This window comes from Cyclopterus lumpus, chromosome 12 (genome assembly GCF_009769545.1).
Source record: "Cyclopterus lumpus isolate fCycLum1 chromosome 12, fCycLum1.pri, whole genome shotgun sequence".
Classification (NCBI taxonomy): Eukaryota; Metazoa; Chordata; class Actinopteri; order Perciformes; family Cyclopteridae; genus Cyclopterus; species Cyclopterus lumpus.
The window spans coordinates 14776542-14800514 of NC_046977.1; the positions used below are offsets into that span (position 1 = coordinate 14776542).

At 42.9% G+C, this 23973-nt stretch overlaps 1 protein-coding gene across 1 annotated transcript in view; it reads left to right on the forward strand.

The window, feature by feature from the left end:
• The window catches only part of LOC117740771 (A-kinase anchor protein 2), a 34251-nt gene that overhangs the window by 292 nt on the left and 9986 nt on the right, over positions 1–23973 (forward strand). The window contains exon 2 of the mRNA XM_034547320.1: positions 7163–7245. Within this exon, the coding sequence (XP_034403211.1) occupies positions 7243–7245 (3 nt within the window). The 5' untranslated portion in view covers positions 7163–7242. The remainder of the gene's footprint in view (positions 1–7162; positions 7246–23973) is intronic.

Here is a 23973-nt window from a genome sequence, read left to right on the forward strand (position 1 = left end):
GCTGTTTTGTTACTCTCTCTGGCAACATGGAGGCTCTGCCTTTATGCCCCCCCCCCCCCCCATCTCCACAGACAACACTGTTTATTTCACAACTTCAAATTACACTGGAATATAGCTAATATTACGCTGCTATATTAATGGTAAACAGACATGCAGATGGTGAAATGTGTTGTCTCAAACCAGGTAATATATACTCAGTGTTCAATAAGAGACAATGCCATGCTGTCTAACTAACCAAACCGTATGTTTGGACAATCAGTCTTTAATAAGCCAGTTTATAAAACATTCAAAAAGACAGACACAGTCTCAGTCATTTTTATAATCTCTCAATTCAGTCATCTCCCACTTCCTTTTTCTCTCGGCGGATTCTCTCCGGTTGTCTCCAAACATACACAGACGCACACAAACAACCGCACACCCTACCTACAAACTCAAAACCAACCTGCCCCTTCCCCACCTTCCTTGTACCGACTCTCCCTGACCAGGGTGGAGAGGAGGGTACTCGTTGCCTTGGTTTCTTCATGTGCCTCTTCATTCTTCCACATTGATAGTCCCAACAAACAAAAAATTAGAGATGATTAGAAGTTGCTATTAGGCTTTAATATCAGTTTGCCGTTGTGATCTGAACTCTGAGTCTTTTCTTTTTTAAATTCAAAAGGCCATTGAATTGTTGGAACGGCTGTTTCCATGGTTGTAGTTAGTAGTAACAGGACTTTCTCTCTCTCTCATCTCTCTCTCTCTCTCTCTCTCTCTCTCTTCGTCATTTTGTCCACTTACTCCAGCTATTCCACTCCTGAGGCCATTTCCTCCTATTCTTGTAACTCCTAGCTCAAACCGCCAATGAGAAGCAGTGGAATGCCTTTGGGCAGCCGGTAGCATCTATACAGCCAACATTTCCAGGCCATGGAGCACAGGAAGCAAACGGCAGCTTAATGAGGAGCACGTCTTTCCACTTATGAAAACCAACATGGGTTACTGCCACTAAAAGCGGGGCACAAATGTTTGCGTAATGAATATTCACGAGCACTACCATATTCCAACAAAAAAGAAAATGTATGGGAGCTGTGCTCAAATGAGCTTTTCGAGGAAAGATTGTGTCCGATTCATGTTTTATCTTTTTGTCCATTAAATTCCCTGCAGATGGCCACCAGAGATCCATTGTACTCTTTCCAATTCAAAGAGACTGAGAACACTGCCAGCTCATGCTGTAGTCACCAACCAGGCCCTCGTTTACAAAGGTGCCGCAAATTATGTGGCCTGGGTGTCATTATAACATCCTATATATTACACTCTTGGTCATGTTTTTTTTTTTAGAAAAGCCCTGAGAAACAGTAATCGTCCTCACTCCATTGAATTATGACGGATGCTCTGGAAGGATTTTTGCTTCATTTCAAGTGTCCTGGATGTTACACGGAATAGAGACGATGAAGATGCTGAATAGGCGTCTGGGGAATTGATTTTTCAGAGAGTTAGTGACTACACTCCTCCGTTGAACACTGTACGGAAGAAATACCCGTTGTTGGAGTGAGTATCAATAAAGTTATGTGGGCCAGATGTGTGATCGAAGAAGATGTCCGCACATTTACAAAAGAGGTTAGAGAGGCCCTTCAGATTCTCATAATGGGCTTTGCTGTTGTTTGTGTGGCTCAGGTGTGTTTCACCGCCCGAGATGTCCTTGGCTCGAATCCATCCTGGGTCCTAATCTAATTTATTTGCATCAAAAATGTTTTTATTCACGATCTGAATAAAAACAAAACGGGGGCGGTGGGGAGAATGAGAACTAACACTACGCTAACCTAACCTGAAGAGCCTCAACAACCTTTTTTTTTTCAGAGTGCGGTACCTTTTCTTTCTTTCTCTCTCTCGTCAGCCATGTGTTGGACAGCTTTACTGGCCTTGGACATTTTGTAAAGGATATATTTCTATGCACTGTGTACTAACTGATAAAAGGAATGAAAGACGGACACAATATTCCTTTACATATTTCCAGCATTGAAAGGTTTATGGGTGAATCAGTCCTCTCCTTACCCGGCTCCTGTGCACAGCTCTATCCCACCTCTAAGCTGTCGGAGCGGTCCTATGCTTTAGTGTGATTGGCCACTGCTGCTGTCAGTCAGTCCAGCTGGCTGTGTGATAGGCCACCACCGCTGGGGCTTAGTTTCCTGTGTGGATACAGAATGTAAATACACTCTATATTCTATTTAGTGATTTTATTTTCCACATCTATATAGAGATCTAGAGGTCATCCTGAATAGTATGGGTACATTGTTCTGATGTCCTGCGATGCCATATGATGACTGTATGAGTGCACAAATGCAAGTTTGTATATTTTCATTCTCTTAACTGCTTTGCTGTCTGTAATCTCACCATTAACCCCCACACCACCTCTGACCACCACCATCTTCCCTGACCTCTTGGCGGCTGCTACCATTCTCAGACGTGTTTGGCCACGAGGACCTTTAACCATTGTGCAGAGGCGGGATCTTAAATAACCATACTATTGGATTTGCATGGTAACCTATTAACCACAAACCAAATCGATTTGTCTTCGCCACTGACCTTTTTCAAAGCATGACGCACATTTGTACACTTTACGCACTTTTTCCCTCGCGGCAGCCATTGGTTTCCATTCATTTAGATAAGAACATTATCTTTTTGACGTAAATTTGCTTGAGACAAATTTTTCTTTCTTTTTTATCAACGCCAGTAATTGTTGAAAATCATCTCCAAAATAACAGTTTTACCCCAACAAAAAAGGAAAAAAGATACTAGCAAATTGACATTATACTCTTTACTACGTTTATTCTCTTGGTTTGAATTTTCCAAAAAGAAATATTGTGTGTGTGGGGGGGGGGGGGGGGGGAGGACACTGAGATGATTCTTCTGAGCAGTTTACCGGTGTTATTGTCTCCAAAATGCGATTCTTGTGTCGTCCGGACAATTACTAACATCGTCCCGCTCAGTGTCCCAAATCTGCCAAACCCTATTCTTTGCATGACTGTTTGGTTTTAAAGATTAAGGAGGCTATGCAGATAAGTGTATTCTCATAATGTGTCATGTTAGTTTCCCCAAGGTGTAATGCACACACACACACACACACACAATGTGCAACTTGGCGAAAAAGCCCTCAACTATTTGTTCCCACAATAGGAAAAGAACAACAATCACAATCTCAAAACAGAAGAAGAAAAGAGTACGGCTGAGATCTAGTTAATGGAGCCCGACCAATGCAGTTAGCCCGACTAGTTGAGTTTACCAGCCCCACTGCCACGCCTGCAGTACTCCTCTGAATCTGTAGGGGTCTCTCTTTTTCATGTCTGCCTGCCCTCATGGATTTGTGGACTGTTAAAACTAAAAAAGGAGCCATTTTCTATTGTTCACACTTATCTCTCTCTCTTTCTTTCCCTTTCTATGGGTATAACAACTCCCTCTCTCTCTCTCTCTCTCTCTCTCTCTCTCTCTCTCTCTATCTCTCTGATGTCTGTATCCTCTCTCTATCTTTGGTCAATAAAGCTGAGTTTCTCCAGTGCCCTCCTGCCGTCTCTTGCTTGTTGTTCTTTCCATCTGTCTCTAACATTCACTTTTTCATTGGCTGCTGACAAAGAGAACACAAGCTGTCCTTACTGCACCCCTATATGTCTTAATACCCACTGCCACTAACAAACACAAACACACACACACACACACACACACATTTTACACTTGAATTTAGGTGACACTTTGTCCAAAGTGTCACGTAAGACAAAACAAAAACATTCGGGTGCGGGTTATCAATCACTGTTTTTCAAAGCTGCACCACAAACTCACAAATGAAAGTCAGCTCATACAACTTTCTGTCGTACAGTTTATTCACATTATAATAAATACAACACTTAGGTGTCAAAGACGTAAGTGCAACACCAGTCAGACTGAGTTAGACATTAAATATTTACTGCTTTTATTCACTGAGTACCTCAAAGCATTTTGAAAGGATTAGTTGCATCATTTTGTTTTACTATATTCAGATAGCACATCATGCAATATAAGCTTGAACACCAGCTAAATAAAAGCTGAGTGGAATGCAGAACATGTCAAGTAATTCAATAAGATTGATATGACAACTCTGAGGTGTTCTTGTGACTGTAGCTTTAAATGAAAGCCTGATACTGAAATGTGGGTTAAGATAATTATCAAAAGCAGGTAAACTGCAACAGCTGTTGTACACAAGGCCATGGATGCAGAGTTATAACATAAGTGCTCTCCTTTAGTACGACTAGCCACCGCTCATGAGAAATTGCTCCAATATCACTGCAACATTCCTGTTGGGACTCATACTGTGTCTTTGGCCTCTAATGAGTTTACACACTGCAAAGATTTAGGGGTGTAGGAGGGTAAGGACTTGTGTAGTTTAGGGAGGCAGATGGTGCTTAAGGAAGGAACGTAGGATGACGTGTGGATAAACAGCTCCATAGAGAGCTGAATCAGTCCAGAAACACCCATGCTGCGTTGCAGGAGCCCTGAGGCGCCCCCCGGGTATCAATATTAGGTATTGCAGGAAATCATTTCACCGCATGCTCGCACATCTAACTTCACTGAGGCCACGGATGACTCCACACAGCAGTGAACAGAGAGGACAACCAAGAAAAGCAATACGCCTACCACACTAAAACACTGCACACGTATTGTATGAGACTCATTCAAAAGCACACTGCGAGGACACGTAGGTGGCCACAGCCTTGTTTTCAAGGACGCGTTCAAGGATAACATCCACATACGACACACGGTGTACACACAATACACTATCCAGGACATCAGCATCGTCTGAAACGAGAGATAGATATCGAGATTCCTTTTGCATGGAGCAGTTGTCGCGGATGGCGGACCGGCTGTTATTATTTCCGATTAAAATAATTAAAAACCCACACGTGATCTGTAGAGGGGCAGCGGCACGAACGTGATGAACACTTCCCTCAGAGGACATAATACAAGGTGATGAATGATTGTTACAGACGTCATGACAACCAGCATCTGAAAGCAGGACTAACCAACACACTTACACGCACACACACACACACACACACGCAAACACACACACACACACACACTCTCTTCCTGCGCATCGGATGCGTGTGTTTTCCCTGATAATAATCACTAATAGAGTCATCTTTACACAATGACAGCCTGGTGTCTTTAACAGAAGCCATGACTGCAGATCATTATTACAACCTCTCGCGTGCACGTGCACACACGCGCACACACACACACACACACACATGCAAGACGTGCTATCACTGTAATGCAACATATCTTTGTTATAGTTCAAAGTCGGGGTTGAACATTACAGCTTACTTCTTGGCCTTGTAACGTTGCGCATGATTTGTGGTTTCACAAAGTTCAACTTTACATCGATACAATAGGAAAGTATTGGATATCTTTTTGAGTAAAAATAAACTGGTAAATTAATATGTACAGTGTTCCTGAATTTCATGGTGTTCTGGGTATAGTTTTAATACACCACCACCATTGTCGATGCTACTAATACTGCTACTACTACAGCCACTACTACTTATTTAGTAGTAGTGGCTGTAGTAGTAGAAATGACTTAATTCTATTAAGTTGTACTTAAGTAATGTTTTTAATTTATGCTTACTTATACACAAAATAGTTCCATTAAATCAAAAATTATTAGTTAAAATTACTCAAAAAGGAAGAACATGTTACACCAACTTGACATAATTAAGTTAGTAGAACTTTTCTATAACTTTGAGTATACACTACTTAATCTATTTAATTACTTTGGACGTTCGGGTTTACAGTGTAGGAAAGTATTGGATATCTTTTTGAGGTACTAAAAAAAACTGGTAAATTAATATGTACAGTGTTCCTGACATCTCATTTTCATGGTGTTCTGGGTATAGTTTTAATACACCACCACCATTGCCGATGCTACTAATACTGCTACTACTACAGCCACTACTACTTCTATGAATACTAATACCATTGCAAATATTGACACTTCTATATACCTTCCACCAGTAGTGTAACATGTATCCAGCTCATTTAAAAGTAACAACACACGTGAATATACTTAACGATACAGATTATAAGATATTATTATTATGCAGAATGTCCGGTTTCTGAGTGTCATATTATGAATACTGCAATATTACTAAAGGACCTTTATTGCTCATCAATTAAGATTCCATCAGCATTTGAATGTTGGTTAGTTTCATCCAAATGTTATAAACTTTTACATTTTGTGTTTCTGCAAAGTAATTAGATAAGATAATCATTTATTAGTCCCGCAGTGGGGCAATTTGCAATTATTAAAACAAAAAGAATTACAGCTGTCGAATTAATGTAATAGAGTAACAAATTACAATATTTGTCCATGAAATGTATCTGAAGCATATAGTAGCATATAATACAGAAGCAAAATACACACCTTAAATTACTGTAAAATGAAGTACAGTATTGCATAAGTAAATGTACTTTCCTCCACTGGGTACTACTAACGCGTGTACTGCTGAGTACTGTGACACCAGCAGTAGTAGTAGTAGTTGTAACAGTGGTGATATGGCAGCTGAATTAGTATTGGCGATGTTTGCCCAGTCAAAGTAATAGTACGGTATAAACCTGTTTTGACAGATTCATGTTAATATGTTGAACTCAGCGGAGTTATTACTTCAGCTGCAGTGAGTGAGTGTGTCAGGAGATTGATGATAAAATGAGATATGGAATCACATTAACTTTATATTTCGAAATGGAACTCAATGGAGCAGGAAAGAACATAAACACAATAAACAATACAAATAATTACAGCCAAGGAGTGCGGTGGAGACTTATGTTATTAGGGATTTATGTTGAGTCATGCAGACACAGTTGCTCTGGTTGTATTAAAAATAATTCTCAATTATGATAACTAACTAACTAGGTGACAGGTGAGTTTATGTGAACATCACTAGCTAGTTATATCATCATATTTACAGGTCAGATGCAAGATGGAAGACAGATGGGTTTTCATGTTTTCATAACTGCAGGATTACATATTCCATCCTGTTATGGTTTGTGAAACAGGATAAAAGGCCCAAAAGGTCACCCGCTGCTGCAAATGAATATGAAAGGAGATGATGATTCACAATGATGACAACGGTGGCAATAACTCGATCTTCTTTTATCATAGGTTACGGCAAAACCGTGGTTACCGTGACAACAGCGAATGGGTGTCAAGCTCCCATTCCGACCAGGCATCCTCACACCGCCATGGTGAGTAGTCTGTATTCCTGTGAGTGTTTCTATGTACATCTAATGGTGCAATTCTTAAAAGTAGAGTTTAAAACAGGTGATAGGAAGAAGAAGACGAGCACAGAGCTGTAGGAGAATGTGGACAAGTTCGGACTGTGAGTTCTCCTCACCTGGAAACATCTGTTCACGTTCTTGCTATAGTGCATTGTTAGATCAAGTGCAGGCTGCTCATTTGAAGCAATGTGATTGGATAATAATTCCCCTCAAACAATCACAGATTGATTACTTTGACACCATAGTCATCTAGTTTAGTTGATTATCCTTTTGGGCATTTCCTTTTGTTTCTGTGAATTGCCAAACAAAGAGAGAGCCTCGTGCTGCAGAGCAACCTACAGCAACATCCCCGATAATACTATCAACTAAATGCAAGTGACACAACTACAGTATCATATGTGAGATTGTTTTAGTTTTTTTGGAACAGAAGATATGGTTAATGTGTTTGCGTCAAGTGAGATAATCATTGGGTTTGTGAGTTCATGCTCCTGCACAGTGTGCTGTGTGCACTTTTACAGAGACAGTTTGTGCTGAATTACATCTGCTTACATCTCACATTGTTTCCTTTGTATCTCTGTAATATTTTTTTAGAACTACCCATTGTATTTATGGCAATCAGTGAATTTAATATGACCCTACTGCACTGTTGGGTATTCGTATCTACTTCAATTCAATATGTACTGTAATATTCCTACAGGGAGTTATATTCAATCATAAAGTGTAGTAACTTTATAATGACCATATAATGCATTTTGGGTTCTATAACTCGTATAAATTGATTTAAGGGTATTTTGGCACACAGTAGCTATGCTGTAATATTGACTCATTCATTAATTTTCATAAATGTTAATCCATGTTTATTATTTTGGGGTCCTTCTCAGTGGTGGAAACAGGGGAGGGTCAGCAAATACTATATTATGTAGTATGTAGGTATTTGCATAATGTTCAAAAGTAAGACTGCTTCTGCAGAATGGCCTCATGGGTGTTATTATTATTATTTGAGTGCAATCTTAACAAACAGCCTAACATACAGTTAAATAGTAAATCTTTGAGGACAATAGTGTTTCAGCAATTTAGTTTCACAATCCATAAAGCTGGTGCATTGATTGAAAATGAATCATACCCCAAAACAACAAAACACTGGATCCTACACTTCAAAGGATGCAATTATACAGCGAACTTGACTTTATGTGTAAACTCGATAGTGTTCCTTTAAATGTAGCGGAGCAGCACGAAGCGGCATGAACCCACTTTTATCCCAGTAGAGTCGTTATAAGGTCACGTGTGTGCAAAATGTGGACCTGCTTACTGTTCTGGAGGTTTCCGAGTTGGGGTTTCGTTTGTCTAAAAAATGTCCACCTGAGCACATTGGACTGAGGGAAGGTAGCCTCGAGCCGGGGGTGGGGGGGGGACCAGAGAGGTGGGGTACAGGAGCATGGGGGGGGGGGGGGGGCGACTGGCTGGGCCGCAGTCAGATTGTTTTGCAGCTGAATAAATGAATGAAAGGCAGTAGGGTAACCTGATCCGTCCGGGTCGGCCGCATTGTGTTCGGCTGGAGCTCGCGCCGGCGGCTCGCTCTTTGATTGTCTCTGGAACGGGACAGAAAACACTCCCGGGACCTCGCGAGCGCTGCATTATTCAGCGCGCGTGCCTAAAAAAAAAAAAAGGAAAGAGAGAGAGAGAGAGAGAGAGAGAGAGAGAGAGAGAGAAAGAGAGAGAGAGAGAGGGCGAGTGGATAGGGAGGGAGGAGGGAACCGCCGGTTGGAAAAGCTGGCGCGTAAAAAAAAAAAAAGGGGAGCTCAATGTCATCCCAGAGCCCTTTCCGTAACCATTAATACCGCTGCTGAGCGCGCGCGGACACCGGGGTCCTCTACTTCTCCTGTCCGGTTGTCTCCCATAACGTCCCGCCGGCCGGTGGTGCAGCCGCTTCGGTTACGTTTTTTCTTCTCCTCCTGAAGAAGAACAGGACAATTTGGGAGAGCAATCAGCAGGTAGGTTCCGCCTCCGCCGTTAACACCTAATCCCGGCTATGAGCCGTTTAGTCGGCCGCAGGGAGCTCCGGGGGGATCAGCGGAGTGTGTCGCTGCACATCTTTTCTCCACACAGGTAGATTGACTTCAAACAAAAGTACTGCTCAAAACGCAGTAGAAACGTGATTTTTAATGTATTTTTTTCTTCTAAACTTAAAGTTACAGAAGGAAAGGAAAACTCAAAGGGAGGGATTTGTCGGTGAAAGTGTACCGTTAGTTTGTAGGTAGAGGGTGTGTGCGTCAGTTTCGGGGTCCATTTGGGCTTCTTCATCGCCATGGCGTCTTTCTTTTTCTTCTTCTTTTTGCATGCTGACGGTGTTTTTTTTTCAGTTGGCTTTGTGTGTGTTATTTGTACGTGTGCTGGTTAACAACAGAGCCAGATCCTGTAATTACACTGATTGGCTTTAAAGTGGTGAGGACACAGGATACTGCACTGTCCTCTCCTGAGAGAGAGAGAGAGATCCAAAGGAGGTTAGTGGACCAGACTGCTTGCTGCAGTGGTCTCTATTTCTCTCTACGTGCTCCTCCTCCTCCTCATCCTCCTCCTCCCCCATCCACTGCATCACTTTAACCTATATTGAAATGACCTTAACCTGGTTTTCATCATCATCCACACACTGAGTGACTTGGCAGAGACCGTTGTCAGCAGAGCGATGTGTGTTGCTGGTGCTGCTACATGTCAAAGCCTCTCCGAACACCGTTATCTTGCTATTTTCACTGGATTGTTTTGCAGTTTACCTGCAATTCGTTAGGTCTGGTTTAGTTTCCCATCCTCTTGGCAGCACGCGGTTTATGCTCTCACTCTTGTGGAAAAACCTTGATAAAACCTCAGCACACGGTCAAGTGGCAGATTGCACACAATTTCAGGGCCCACTCCTCCTGTGGGAAAAATAAGCACTTATTAGAGACACACGATAACATTTTCAAAAGAGTGAAAAAAGTAGAGGCCGCCACAAATGTGCTGCTGTGTCACTGAGTAGCAGTCGATCAAACCACAGAGAGAGAGACAGAGAGAGACAACCACCTGAGGCCAGACTTTATTTGTTTGCTCCAGATTTTCTGGTTTTGAATCTTTCTCTTTGCCCGGAGCTGTTGCAATGCAACTTGCAATTTTTTGATCGCTGACTCCTGACAGCGTTTGGGTTGAACGAGGGATGCACATTGCTGGCTGTAATCGGCTGATGGGTGTTATTTGTTTGCACAACGTTACAGTTAGGCAATCAAATCCACTGTGACCACTTATCTTTAAAATGCACAGTTTACAATGCATGGTGCAGACTTAGTCAAACCAACTCTCATTGACCCTGCTGATTTCCCACCAATTCCAATCATGCTTTTTGATTTCTACTTCGCTGTGACTGCAGCTGACCTGCACAATGTCAAAGGAGGGTTGGAGGAGTGCAGGCCCCTGAAATCAAAGTGGCTCTTTGAATATTCTTATGGTTGCTCCGTAAAGAGAGAAGAGTTCAAGTCTTATTTAAGCTCGGACTTGACAACTTTTATTTATTTCGCACACAGTTTACAACAGCAGTGCCCGTAAAACGTCGACCTGGATTATCGTTTTCATCAAAATGTCTCATCAAAGGGAGGACAATGTGTCTCTTTTTGGGTACATTTTTTAGAACATCAACTAATCTGTATCAGTGAAACAAGGCACAGAAGCTCCGATGAGGTTCTGGTCCGATTTGATCTGTGACATAAAAAATGTAGGGGTTGAACAAAGTCGCTCTCTATGGTCCACGCTCTATTTGTAAATAGCTCCTTGTCCATGTCCCGTTTACAGGTTTTGTTTGGTCACCGTTTTGGAATTACTCGCTAATTCTGGAACTAACGAAGCGAAGCAGCCAATTCAGACATAATGTTTGCTAATACCTCTGTGGGCCCACACACTGAATGTCCCACTGAGACAGCCAGTGGAGCTTAAGGTTTGTGTGTGTTTGTGCAGTGTGTATGTGTGTGTGTGTCTGGTGGAAGTACGTTTTCCGTCCCCGCCCCTCTCAGCACCATGGACTGTGAGAACATTGACAGGAACAACACACTTATCAACGATGTCTTCTTCCTCCAGACCTCTCCCTTTTCCCAGAATGCACACACACACACATAATCACAGGTTACATAAAAGTGGTGTGGTTGATGATGCTAAAGCTCGGGTGAGCTAAGAGTACGCAGGAGCTGGAAAAGGGAATGAGGAGCGGGAGGAGAGACGGGATGAGAGAGGCCAACATGGAGAGATAAAGGGCACTGCTGGTGTGTGTGTGTCTCAGTGGTAGGTGGAGCGTGGGATGTAAGGCAAGTGAGGGAAAAGGGAGGAAGGGAAGGGTGAGGGGGTTGCTCATAGGAAGTCTGTTCAGCCTAGCACAGCTCCAAGCGTTGTTGCCATTAACTGGCCGATGGCCGTTCGATGGCCGACCTGTTGATATGCCTCCGCTGGCGATCTTCCAGGAAGAGAGTGATACCCTCGCCTCGTGTTATTGGACATTACAGTTTCAATCAGCGCCGTTCAGATGCACACTTATGTCACAGATACACGATTGTGGTGTGAGTAGTACTACACTGTGGATCCGCAGTATGCCGCGACCTCCCAGCTAACCGATGTAATGAGTGTGCCATCAGCTGACGATCGGTTGGTAACATGAATAGGAATAAAAACTTGTTATGTTTGTCATTGGAAATCATGTGATTGCCCCTCAGGCCAGCTACGACCCTGAGCCTTGAAAACGCAGCATTTTCAACAAAGCCTCCTCATGTTTGTGTACGTATGAAGTAGCGGGCTATTTATAAGAAGTTATTAAGGCTGTGAATTACATTTTACACTCTTTTTTTTATGGTGACAGGAACACAGCAGCATCTGTGTGTGTCTGCCTAAGTTCTTCAGGTTTATTTCTGGTAACATCTTTGATAATGCAGCAGAAAAGAAGTCCCCCTGACAGCCGCATTTGAAGAGACGAAGAGGCCACCGTCGTAATCTTATACTGTTAAAAGTTTGGATTCTTCAAAATGAAATCGATCATCATGTCCTATGAAAAAGGAAAAGCACAATAATTGATTCCACCTGAGTCTTTGGTACGGGTGCTGTGATTGGGTATTTGGTATCGTCTGATAATGAAACTGAATTGCTATCTTGTGTCACTCCATTATTCAGTCTGATGTTGTGTTTATTATTATTGATCAGGAGAGACAGAAATGTCGGACGGAAGCTACTGAAGGGCGGTTAACTCACTAGTAATGTCAGTCAAAGGATTATGTCGACGTATTGCAGCGTTGATACCACCCATCATGCTTGTGTGGAATGCATTCTGGCTCTGGCACAGGAAGATAACTTCCTCATTCATTTAACTACAAAGCTCTGATTCGCTCAGCGAAACTATTTGGTTTTGTTGCGTCTTCCACAAGGGAAAACTTTTTTTAAATTATTATTTTGAGAGTCATGTCACTTTGAAGATGGCAACGAAAGAAAAAAGAGATCCTGAATTCATCTAACAAGGTCACATTCCGGGCTCTATCAAAGTCCCGTGTCCAGTGTTTTGGTATTTGTGTTCCAGAGAGGAAGAGAACTGAAGGGATGCAGGAAATGTAACAATGCAACCCAGGCATGTGATGGCCACCGTTACACAGCCCCCACCACCCACTATTGTCTGCGACATCCACCGACTATTGTGGTGCCGTACAACAGAAGTCATTCATTTAACACAGAGCAAAGCACAAACCACCTGCTAGCACGAAGGCCGTGTTTACAACAAAGACGCGTTCGACAAAGTGAAACGCCATGCGAGAACACGGGGAGCAGGACAAGAAAATGGCTTTTGAACGGAACATTCCCTAACTTTTCAAATAATTGGCTTGTACGATAATTGTACTTTCATTTTTGCCCTCAACAAAAAAGGAACAGTTTGATCAAATACTAAAGCAGATACTGTATCTGTAGTTCCGGGAAGTCAGGAGGGAGGTTGATCTCTGATGTGTTTTGGTTGTGAGAAGCTGCAGAAGTGTCTTTATCTCATTCCAGCTTTAGACTGGAATGTCAGAATGCTACTTGGGCTTTAGGTGTACGGGTGGCGTCATTTCTTATTCCATCGTTAACCATGCGAGGCGTGGACCCTCAAAGTCGGGGCATTACTAGGAAGTGAAGTCATGTTGGCTCTCTGAGGGTTTCCAGTTTGCGGTTGAGACTCAACCATCTGCTCTACGGAAAATGATCCATAACAATATGATGCACCTTCTTGTTTCCCTGTGCCTCAAGAGAAGTCGACATTTGGTATGACGCGGTAGAGTCCTGCAGACCTTGAGGGTGCAGCTCTCGTGTTTTTAAACCATTAAAAAAATGTCCCTCTCTGCAGTTATTGCTGCTGTCACGATGGCTCTCTCGGCTTGCGGAAAATAAAGTCCAAGTATGCATCTTCTCAAGCGTGGCAAGCCAAACTTTGTGTTTGTTATTTGATTTGCAACCATTTCTGATGATATGCACTTCAGGAATTTACTGGGGGTGAATCGGCAGAGACATTCTGTTTATACAGTGGTAACAAGCAGAGACGGGAATAAATTGAATTCAAAGCTCATCAGCAGGCCTTACTTCAGGTCATGTCAGCCTAACTCTCTCTGGCCACGTGTTTGCTTTCTAAGAACACGTATAAATATCTCTAGTTTTACCCAGTACGGTTGATATGTCTTTGAACCCACAGGCAGTAGCACAGATGGGAACCGAGCGTGGTCTATATAAATGCTGTGATTGTCAGGCTCAGACATGTTTACTGTCGCCATGCAGGCTGTTGTCTTCCCGTGTGAAGCCTCCATCCGCCTGCTGTCTAAATACTGCAGTGCTAATGAGCTGGCTTCCGGAAATAGGCCGTTGATTAACACACTGAGGCAGAGCAGTGAGCTCGTGAATGCTATAAGCTAACAATGGGAGGAGGTTCAGTCTCTTATGACGACGGTGCTAATATGCCTTGTAGTCTATTTTACGGGCTGCTCCGGCTGGCTCATCTGTGGCCATGCGGCTTCAAAACATGGAGCCACGTGCGGTCCCTACTTGAGAAAGAATACAAAGAAAACAAATACTAATCTTTTACGAGATCAATGTACTCATTAAAACTACTATTTGATTTCAATTTAGATTTGTTATTATAACGCGCGTTGGCATATAAATGTGCTGCGCCCGACAAATGCCGTCATCTAGTCAGCGACACGCAGGGATAACAAGTCGGCTAATTACTGTGGCTGGCCTGCGCGGGTGTGTTTTGGGAGGAAGGTGTGTCGAGCTTTCTCAACATAGCTAGCTGACATGAGCGTGAGTATTGGGCCAAACAAAAAGCGACTAATCTAATCTCTCTCCTCTCTCAAACAGTGCATTTAAAGCCGCGCTAACTTTGAACTAATGATTTGAGCTAATTGTTGGGAACATGATAGCGTCACGATTGGCTGATGGCGTCGACGATGCCAATCGACCGCCACCACGGTGGGCAAAGGCCGCACACGCTTGTGATATATATATATATAGATATATATATATCTATATATATCTATATATAGATATATAGATATATCTATATATCTATATATATGTTCTTGGAAGGAAATCCAGCCACCAGTCCAGCAACAGATGTGTGAAAGTGAAAAAAAAGAAGCCGCTTTGCATTTATTATATACAGTTTTACTAATTTAGTGTGACACTAATGGCCTCTTTTGACTCTTAATGAAATCCAGGGGAAAAGCATGATTAATCTTCACCTGACCACGGATCAGAATTTTTTTCAGAACCTTTTGGCCGGTGAGCCTCACTGTGTGGTCTCCGCACAGAGAGTCCTGTGGGACAAAATACTAACATGGGCTGCTTCATGCTGGGAAAGGATTACGATTATATGCTCGGTGGCTTTTTCTTTTTCACACACACACACTCACACACACACACACACACACACAGAAACAGCCGCATCCTCGGAACCCCTCAGACTCAGCCGACCATGTGTGTCCCCTCCTCCTCCTCCTCCTCCTCCTCCTCCTCCAGAGAAGATTTGTTTCTTCATGTCTGTCCTTGGCTTATTTCCTGCTCGCTCATCCTGTTATCTCAGGTTCAGATTGTCTGTTGGATTCCACCGAGGCTCGTCTTTTAACTTTCAGTTTTGAGATTACAGTTTAGAGACAGACTTCTTTTAGGACTCTTTTTAAGGTTTATGAAGGCTAGCAATAGATGAACCAGGGAAGTGCTGTTTCTGCTCGAACCCATCAGTCACTGTAGGGTGCATTGAAAGGGTGGTGGTCGTTGAAATGTTATATTTACTGTGTCCGCGCGCGTGTTTGTGTGTGTGTGTGTGATAAGAAATGAAACAAAAAGGTGTCCTGTTGAATTAACAGTGCTGCATGAGAAAGGGAGGCAGAGGAAGGGAAGGGAACAGTTTTGTTATTTGGTCGTTACATTTGTTTTATTCCCACCAAACATAGACGATCACAGTCAACATGACAGAGAGAGCTATTTTCAGTTTAGCTGCAGTGGATTTAAACAGAAAGTTCATTAAAAAAACAATTACCAAGGAAAGGTTTTAGTGTGACAGCAAGATTAGTTTTTTCACAAAATACCATTTTAAATGTAATGCCATTTGGTTCTCAAAATAATCTAATACAAATGTACCCCTAGTGCTGTCTAATATTCCTAAATACGGATGTTATACAGTTTATACTAGGCTGTGTTTAATGCAGAGTCACAGTGCTGCAGGCACTCATTTAATATGTCTGGTCCATTTAGTTGACTGGATACTAATCAAATGAAGTTAATACATATCAGTGCTCTCCAGCTGTCAGTAAATTACCCGTAGTAAAATGATTCATAGTCAATAATAATAATGATGAACATGCGGAACAAAAACTTAAATATAATGTCTTTGACTCTCCTCTCAATGTTTAGCCACGTTAGACGGCTCGTCCTGACCAAATGGTCAGAAATACCAGGAGAACACACATTTCTGTCAAATAAGGTAACACATTGCCATCACTGTACAAAGATGAGCGTACTTAATGTTCTGCATACTGCATAGTCGTCCCCTAAAGACCCATTTTGAGCCATAAATAACCCTGAAGATGCCCTCTACGTAGGGCTGTCAATAAGGGTCTTTAACAGAGCTTCATTTGGCCTTAATGACTGACTCACTGTGCATTAACTGTCTTATAATACTCAAACAGTGCACCATTTCACCGGGCAGCTAGCCACGCAGAGTACAGTTTGTTCTGCTGTCACAGTATGAAATATTGTTGCACACACACACAGATCTGAGCTCCAGTTAAAGAAACCAGTTCAGTTGATGCTTGGACCCGGTCCAGGTAATAACTAATAGTGGATGGCTGTTCAGTGTTAGTGCTCCACTGTGTTTTGTCCCAGTTAGTCCTGCACTTGTGCCGGGACTGTTGATCTGGCTCTCCGTCCTGTACTTCGAGAGTGGTCACTACAGACCTTTCTTGTTAAGAAGAGCCCTCCATCTGTGAGTGTGTGTGCGTGTGTGTGTGTGTGTGTGTGTGTGTGTGTGTGTGTGTGTGTGTGTGTGTGTGTGTGTGTGTGTGTGTGTGTGTGGAGCGTATAGCATTAGTATTCAGCCTCGAGAGTCTCCCTGAAGCGCCTGTCGGGGCCCTTTGTTGTTGTTTCGTGAAGGGGTCTTAGGGGGTCTGTGAGTGGTGCCATGAGAGGGTTGGAAAAGGGACTCAAATAGCTGCCATGAGTGCAGACATGCAGCGCATTCCTCTGTGACACTCAAAAGAGCTTCTGAGCATGATTCCAGTCTGGGTGTTGTTTGGAGCTCTCTGGCATTGGGTAGGTGAACATTAATTGTTATCCGTTTGCAGTGCTGCAATAGGCCGTCACGGCCTGCATGGCCCTGCTCAAACGTGGACGGACGTTGTTTTATTCACGCTGGGCTGCTCGGCAGTCACCCATTCACTCAGAAGCCCTTGTGTGGGTTTTCAAACCATTAGATAAGGCCGGGTCTTCTATATTTTAGTTTAAAATGTGTCAAATTGTCAAACTAAAAAGCAAACAAGTCAATTTCCAAACACATTAAAGAGAAAATACAGTCCTTCATTGTCTCTTTTTTATTAATATGCCTATTTTGGATTGACTCGGCTGATCCGGGTGTTGTTTTTCAAACTATTTGTCTTGCCAAATGTTGACCCCAGTGAACTTTTAGTCTGTTATTATTATTAGTGTGTGTGTGTGTGTGTGTGTGTGTGTGTGTGTGTGTGTGTGTGTGTGTGTGTGTGACCGGGTTCTTGTGCAGGTGGCCTCAAGTTGTTGGTGTATTTCCTGCGCTGAGGGCCATTTCCATGGATCTAACTTAGCGCAGCTTCCTGGTTTCCTGTTTAGATAACCTGCGAGCTGTGATAGGCTTTAATCAAAACGGTCGCTTCCTTTTACTTTGCAGCATCATTTGTTTTAAAGTGTCCACCACCCTTCTGTAAATACATTGTGACTATCTCCATTATCCAGCAACGACTTGAGTGGATCTCAGAGGGTGTTACCCTTCACTGCAGTCACTGCTGGCCGGAGCAATTGGCAGCTTTTATGGGAGAAGGGATCCATTTTTAGAGGATCTCACGTCGTGGAAAAGCCCACATTGTTTATGGTTAAACTTGCTTGAGGCAAACGTTGTATCAGTTAGTCTGTACCAAAGATGATTGACACTCTTCACCTCATCTCAAGACGTCATAATGAACCCTTTCTGGAAATGTCGCTTAAATATTTACAAAAATCTGTTTCTAAATAGTTGAGGCAGAATGTTGCACCGTGCTGCATTTTAAGACTCGTAACACTTACAAATACTCAATTTAATACTTCTATTTTATCACATTGGAAAATTGTGTTCACCACCAATTATACAACAAAACCTAGTTTTAAAAAGCCTTAAGAATGCTCATCCCATGTCGGCAGTGGGGATATTTGGCTAAATTGATAAATGGCCATTTGCAGACGCTTCGTCTTTAGGCTTTAAAGGGAATGCTGACAACATTCATGGAGGCATAATATCTTCTCTTCTCTGTATGTGGGATTTGGAATTCTTTCTCTTTGTATGCAAAATGAGCCGTGCCGAGTCGTGCAGGACATGACCTAATTATTGAAAGAGAAAACCTGGTTTCTGACTGAACGTGGACATTTTATGTGTTTGTACTGTCCAGTGCGGTGGTGAATTGTGTCATTAATTTAGTTTCAGATCAATCATGGTCAACTTCCGTGATATAAGACTGCTCTGGGCACTACACTTTATTGACTAGCGTTGACCCAGATGCATGCGATCACATGTGGACACACACACATGAATACATAGTCCTACATAGTTTCTTTTTCCTCTTGTCTTTTCCTTTTAAAAAACAATGCCTCTTTTCACAGCTTGGTCCCTTACCGGACACTGTAGTCGTTAAGCTAAATCACCAGCGATCACTATGACGACCATCACAAGTCTCTCTGTGGGTTACAACCCATCCAGGGATTGAACTCCCCAGTCCATATATGCAATAATTGTGTTAGTGTCCCTATTTCCTGTGACCGATTTCTCTTCATCGTACGACTCAGAGTTATATCTAGCCTGGGAACTTTTAAAAACAGGGACACTGAAAAGGGACGGGGCGTTAGAAATTAGCTTGAGAAGCAAAGCTCACATTTAATTGAACGTTTCTTCCAGACAGTTAGTTCGCAGGGACAGCTCCCGTTTGTCAGACTGACACGATGCACAGCTGTTCATGGGCACACGCTAACGCAAAGATAACCTCAGTGACCTCTGGACCACCCTGTTGTTTCAAACGTGACCCCGATTGAAATTATTCATGTCAAGGGTATTACAGCTCAAGTTAAGTTAAAAGACCTAAAAGTAACAAGAAATATTTTCGGCGCGCCATTTTGGAAAAACGTGATATTCCACCCTAGTATTTAAAGAAGACATTGATTGACTGCTTTTTGGGGCCAGTGTCCCTCCGTGTGTAAACCACCTGGTTTTGTTTATTGTCGCTGACACAAGGTCAATCTTTCATAGTAGTGAGGAGGCAACGAGCTAACGAGAGCAAAAGAGATGCCCAGGGAACAGGAAATATATCATTCTGTCAAATACTTCAGTAAAACTGCGTTGTCATTTTCCTTATCTGGCTTTTCAAAATGAGTCTTCACCGCAGTAATCTCTGAAATGCATTCTGACATCGGTACCTCTCTCGCGGCGTCATCCTCCGTCATCTAGCAGACACAATATTGCTAATTGCCCTCGTAAACTGGAGGAAAGTGTTTCCAGTGCGTCTCGATGTAGCGCTAGTGAGAAGAGAAAGTGAACCGTGACTCGGGTCCGCTCTAGTTTCCACTGGTCCGATCCTGTGACCTGTCAGGTACACAGCTCACACATACACACACACACACAAACACACCACCACCACCAATACAGACGAGTAGAATGAGACGTCAACGTTTTTTTTGTGTGTTTATTTTGAAGTTTCCGGTGATTATAGTTTTAGGCTAGTTTTTTCTTCCATTAAGTTTGATTTTCTCAGGATGCACAAGCCTCCGACACAGCATTAAGACCGGCCTGTTACATACAGAAGCACGAATTATGAAAAACTTGAAGAGGCAGTGGGTTTTCTGTACTTTTTATTAATAGGTGAATACAACTGGTCCATCACTCTAACCTTCAGCCCATGCTGATGATGACAGAGGTAAATACCATTACCCCCCCTTATCACCTCCTCCCTCGGTCTTCAGTCATCATCTCTTCATCATCGCCCCTCTGCCTGCCTCTCCGTCACCTCTGAGTTTGAAAGGAGCTGTAGGTCGAGGGGAAAGTGGGCGAGCGACATAGGCGTGGAGCGGGGAAAGAGAGGGCTCGGTCTTACACAGGAAAGGAGGAGCGGGGAGCCACAGGGTGGATGTTTTTGGTGTGTGTGTGTGTGTGTGTGTGTGTGTGTGTGTTTGTACGACGGCCTGCACAGAAGGGGTCTTTGTGAGTGTGGGCATCTGGATACACACACACACACACACACACACATACGTTTAGCCCATGACATCACAGCTTACTGAGCCGTCGGCAGGAATGTTACTGAGAAAGGAGAGGCTTTGTGGAGGAGAGGAAAGAGACGGGAGGGGAGGAAAAGGAGGAGAAGAAGAGGAGGAAAAGGCTTGGCCAGGAAAAAGTACGGCAGTCCCACTATCTGGAACGGGACTGACCAAGGCTGGACTGAGGTGAACAGAGCTAAATAGGAAAAACAGATAAAGCGTATTCGAAGAAGTCGCAGACACGGATGGGAGAAGTTATTGATAGAAATATAAAAAGGAAGGAAGCTTGTTTTTAAAAAGCACACCGTGGATTTACAGATATAACTGAAATCGACTAAGTGTAAGAGCAGCAGGTGAGTACTAACCCTAACCCTCTGATACATGTGAGTTTATTCTATGAGAACCCCACATTTATTTTACAAACTGCTGACAATACATGAAATGTTAGCTCCAGACGACCAACAGGAACTGGCATACCGCGAGGGAAGAGATTAGGAAGTATAGGAATAGCAACTGGCACTTCCCCAACTCTTTGTCAGCCACGTTTAGTTTGCCAATGACGTACCTCCACCACTCCAGGTCAACACCTCCAAACTGTCTTAAGCGGAGACTGACATCATGAATAAGAACCAGATAGCGCCGTTTGGCCTGGGTTCACAATCCAGGCTGCTGGGACCTGAGAACGCCATGCTAAACCAGCAGCGGGCTCCGGTTACCATACAGGATCATATTTAGCCAGGAAACGGAGCTGGGAACCGGGTTACACAGGAGCTCAGTGGGAGAGCAAGTGTGTTTGAGGACGTACATCATCAGGCTTTCGTTTTGTTATCTTTTTTTTCTTTTTTTTTTTTACCATGTGTTCTGCCCCACAGTGTGTGTTAAAAGAGTGGGTCGCTATATTAATAATTTGTTTGCGAGAGACGTTAAGGTTGTGTGTTTACTTCTCGTTGGGGAGTATTAGGGTTTTCATCTAATTTCATTTAATCTGGTAAACTCTCACAGCCTCTCAGGCATGCAGCCGAATGTGTATGTTATTAGTGTGTGTGTGTGCGTGTGTGTGTGTGTGTGTGTGTGTGTGTGTGTGCGTGTGCGTGTGCGTGTGTGATTTGTGTGCATCCCAGTCAGAGGGTAAGCATTTCCAGATGTGATGGGAATGGCGACAGACAGAGCATATAAAACAGTAAAAGCTGACTCAGAGAGACTCATAATTGAGTCATTTTACTCGTCACGACTTTCCATTGATTTCCGCCCCTTGTAATGTTAACCTCCGGACTCCCAGTTTATATTTACCTCCTTTGGTTTGTATTTGAACCAAAGGAGGTAACCCTAACCCTAACCCTCCTTTGGTTTATTTTTGATCAACCTAATCTTATTTTTCACAACTAATCCAAGCCATATTACAATATCTTAATAACCCTAATCACCCTCAACATTACCCTTTGTTCTAATCTGACCATGACTCGTTACCCAAACATGAACCCGCTTAATGCATATTAAAATCTCTAACCCTAAAATAGATCCATTTATTAGGCAAGACTGGTGAAAACGATTTGACGGATATTTCTGAACTTCCCATCCTTTTTTGGAATAAGCCGAAACCACAACACAACTGCTACGACTATTTACACCATTTCCAAATTCATGTGACGTTCTGGTGTTTTCAGACATTGAAAGAAACCAACTTTTTCACTTGACTTTTCTTTTTCTCAAAAATACACTCTTACACACAGACACACACACACACACACACACACACACACACACACAATTTGCTTCTTGCCGGGTGTACAATGTCCCTCATCCGAGTCTTGAGGACAGCCAGTTATGCCTGGAATGTGAGTTCACCTCAAGGAGAATCAGAAACACACACGTGAATACACACCTCTGATACAAAGACACACACTTGAAAGACCACGCTCACACCGGCATGCACTGCTACAGTCACACACACACACACACACATGCGCACACACACACTCCTTTTCTTGTGTGTTGGTGTGTAACAGAATATCATTGCATATGAGACATTCCTGTACTATAGTACTGTTTCCCTGAGGCACTAATGGGATATCCTCCCCCTCAGTACTGTCCTGCCTGCTGGACACACAATCCTCCACTCAGACCCACACACACACACACGCACGCTCGCATTCATGCACACGCGCGCACATACACGTGCAGTATGGGTCAAATGCGACAAGATAGAAGACCTCGTCTGTGTGAGCGTGTAAATAGAAGTGACACCTGGTCCTCGCATGGTCGCTAATATCATTAACTGGGTGAAAAAATGATTTGGGTGTTGGAGAGTGTGAAGAAAACCAAGAAACTGGAGATGAGGGAAAAGATGAGTGTAGTTTAAACATGTCTGTAATATCATAGATGGTGTGGTCAAACAAAGAATTGCAGTCACTGAAGTTAAAGTTGTGGCTAACATTCAATGAATGTATTGCTGTAACATTTGGGACACGCGTTAATGTTAAGCTCATCTCTTAAAGGAACAGTGTAGTAGGAGGCTCTATTGGCAGAAATGGAATATTATATCTTTATATTATTATGTTTTCATTCGTGTACAATTCCCTTAAAATTACACATAGCCGGCCGCCATGTTTTTACGGTAGCCCAAAAACAGACACACCAAACACTGGCTAGAAATTAGCGTCGGCCATCTTTATCGTCCTTCATGCTTGGCACACAGGAGAAGTTTTAGTTGGTTGCAACCTGCAATCTCAATGCTAAATGCCGTCGCATCCTACAGTACACACCTTCAACTTTTGGTTTAGATTAGATCGAAAATTCAATTTGGATCTTTGTTTTGGTTTATGACCAAAACTGCAAAACTAATGACATTGTGTTTAGTACTAATGAGCAAATGTTAGCACACTAACACACGGAACTGAGATGTTATCTTTGCAAACGTTCCGCTCGGTTGGGATCATCACTATAGCATTGTGAGCATGATAATAACATTCAGTTCAAAGTACAGCGCCACAGCTCCTGTAGACCACCTGTCAGTCATGGAGAAATATCTGCATCAAAGTGTTGTTTTTTTTGTCTTTCCCTTTCGATGCAGAGTAGCAAAACAGATGTCGATTTGCATTCAAAGTTCATACAAAACAGGCTTGGAAATGTGTGAGGTGTTCCTTTAAGAGATTGTGTTTATTCTGACTTGAATGTAGTCACACACTTTATGAGACAGCATAAGCATGACTGAGCCAAAATGCATTTTTTTCACTCAGTAGAAACAGGACACATGAGGATAGGAGGGCGGGGGAGAGAGGACCGAAGAAAACAATGGAGAGCAGAGGGTTCCTTCAGTACACACAAGACGGGGCTCCTTTTCTTCCTTTTTTTCATAATCCACCATGTGACTTCACTCTAACAATCCCCGAGAGGACCGAGGAAGCAAGATAGGAAAGAAAAGAGCCGCTGAGCGGATTCAGGAGAGATGATGAGGACCAATGAATTGAAAGGGAGCGAATAGAACGAGAGGGGTAGAGAAAGAAAAGAAAATGATCCATCTTAGAGGCTAGAACGCACTCTTTGTGTGCGATACTAAGTCTGACCAAAATCTGCCTCGGATTTCTGCGGAATCGCCTCATGTAGACAGAGGGTTCACGTCGGTGGGAATTGTCCACGCATATCATTAAATGGCAGCCGGGTAGC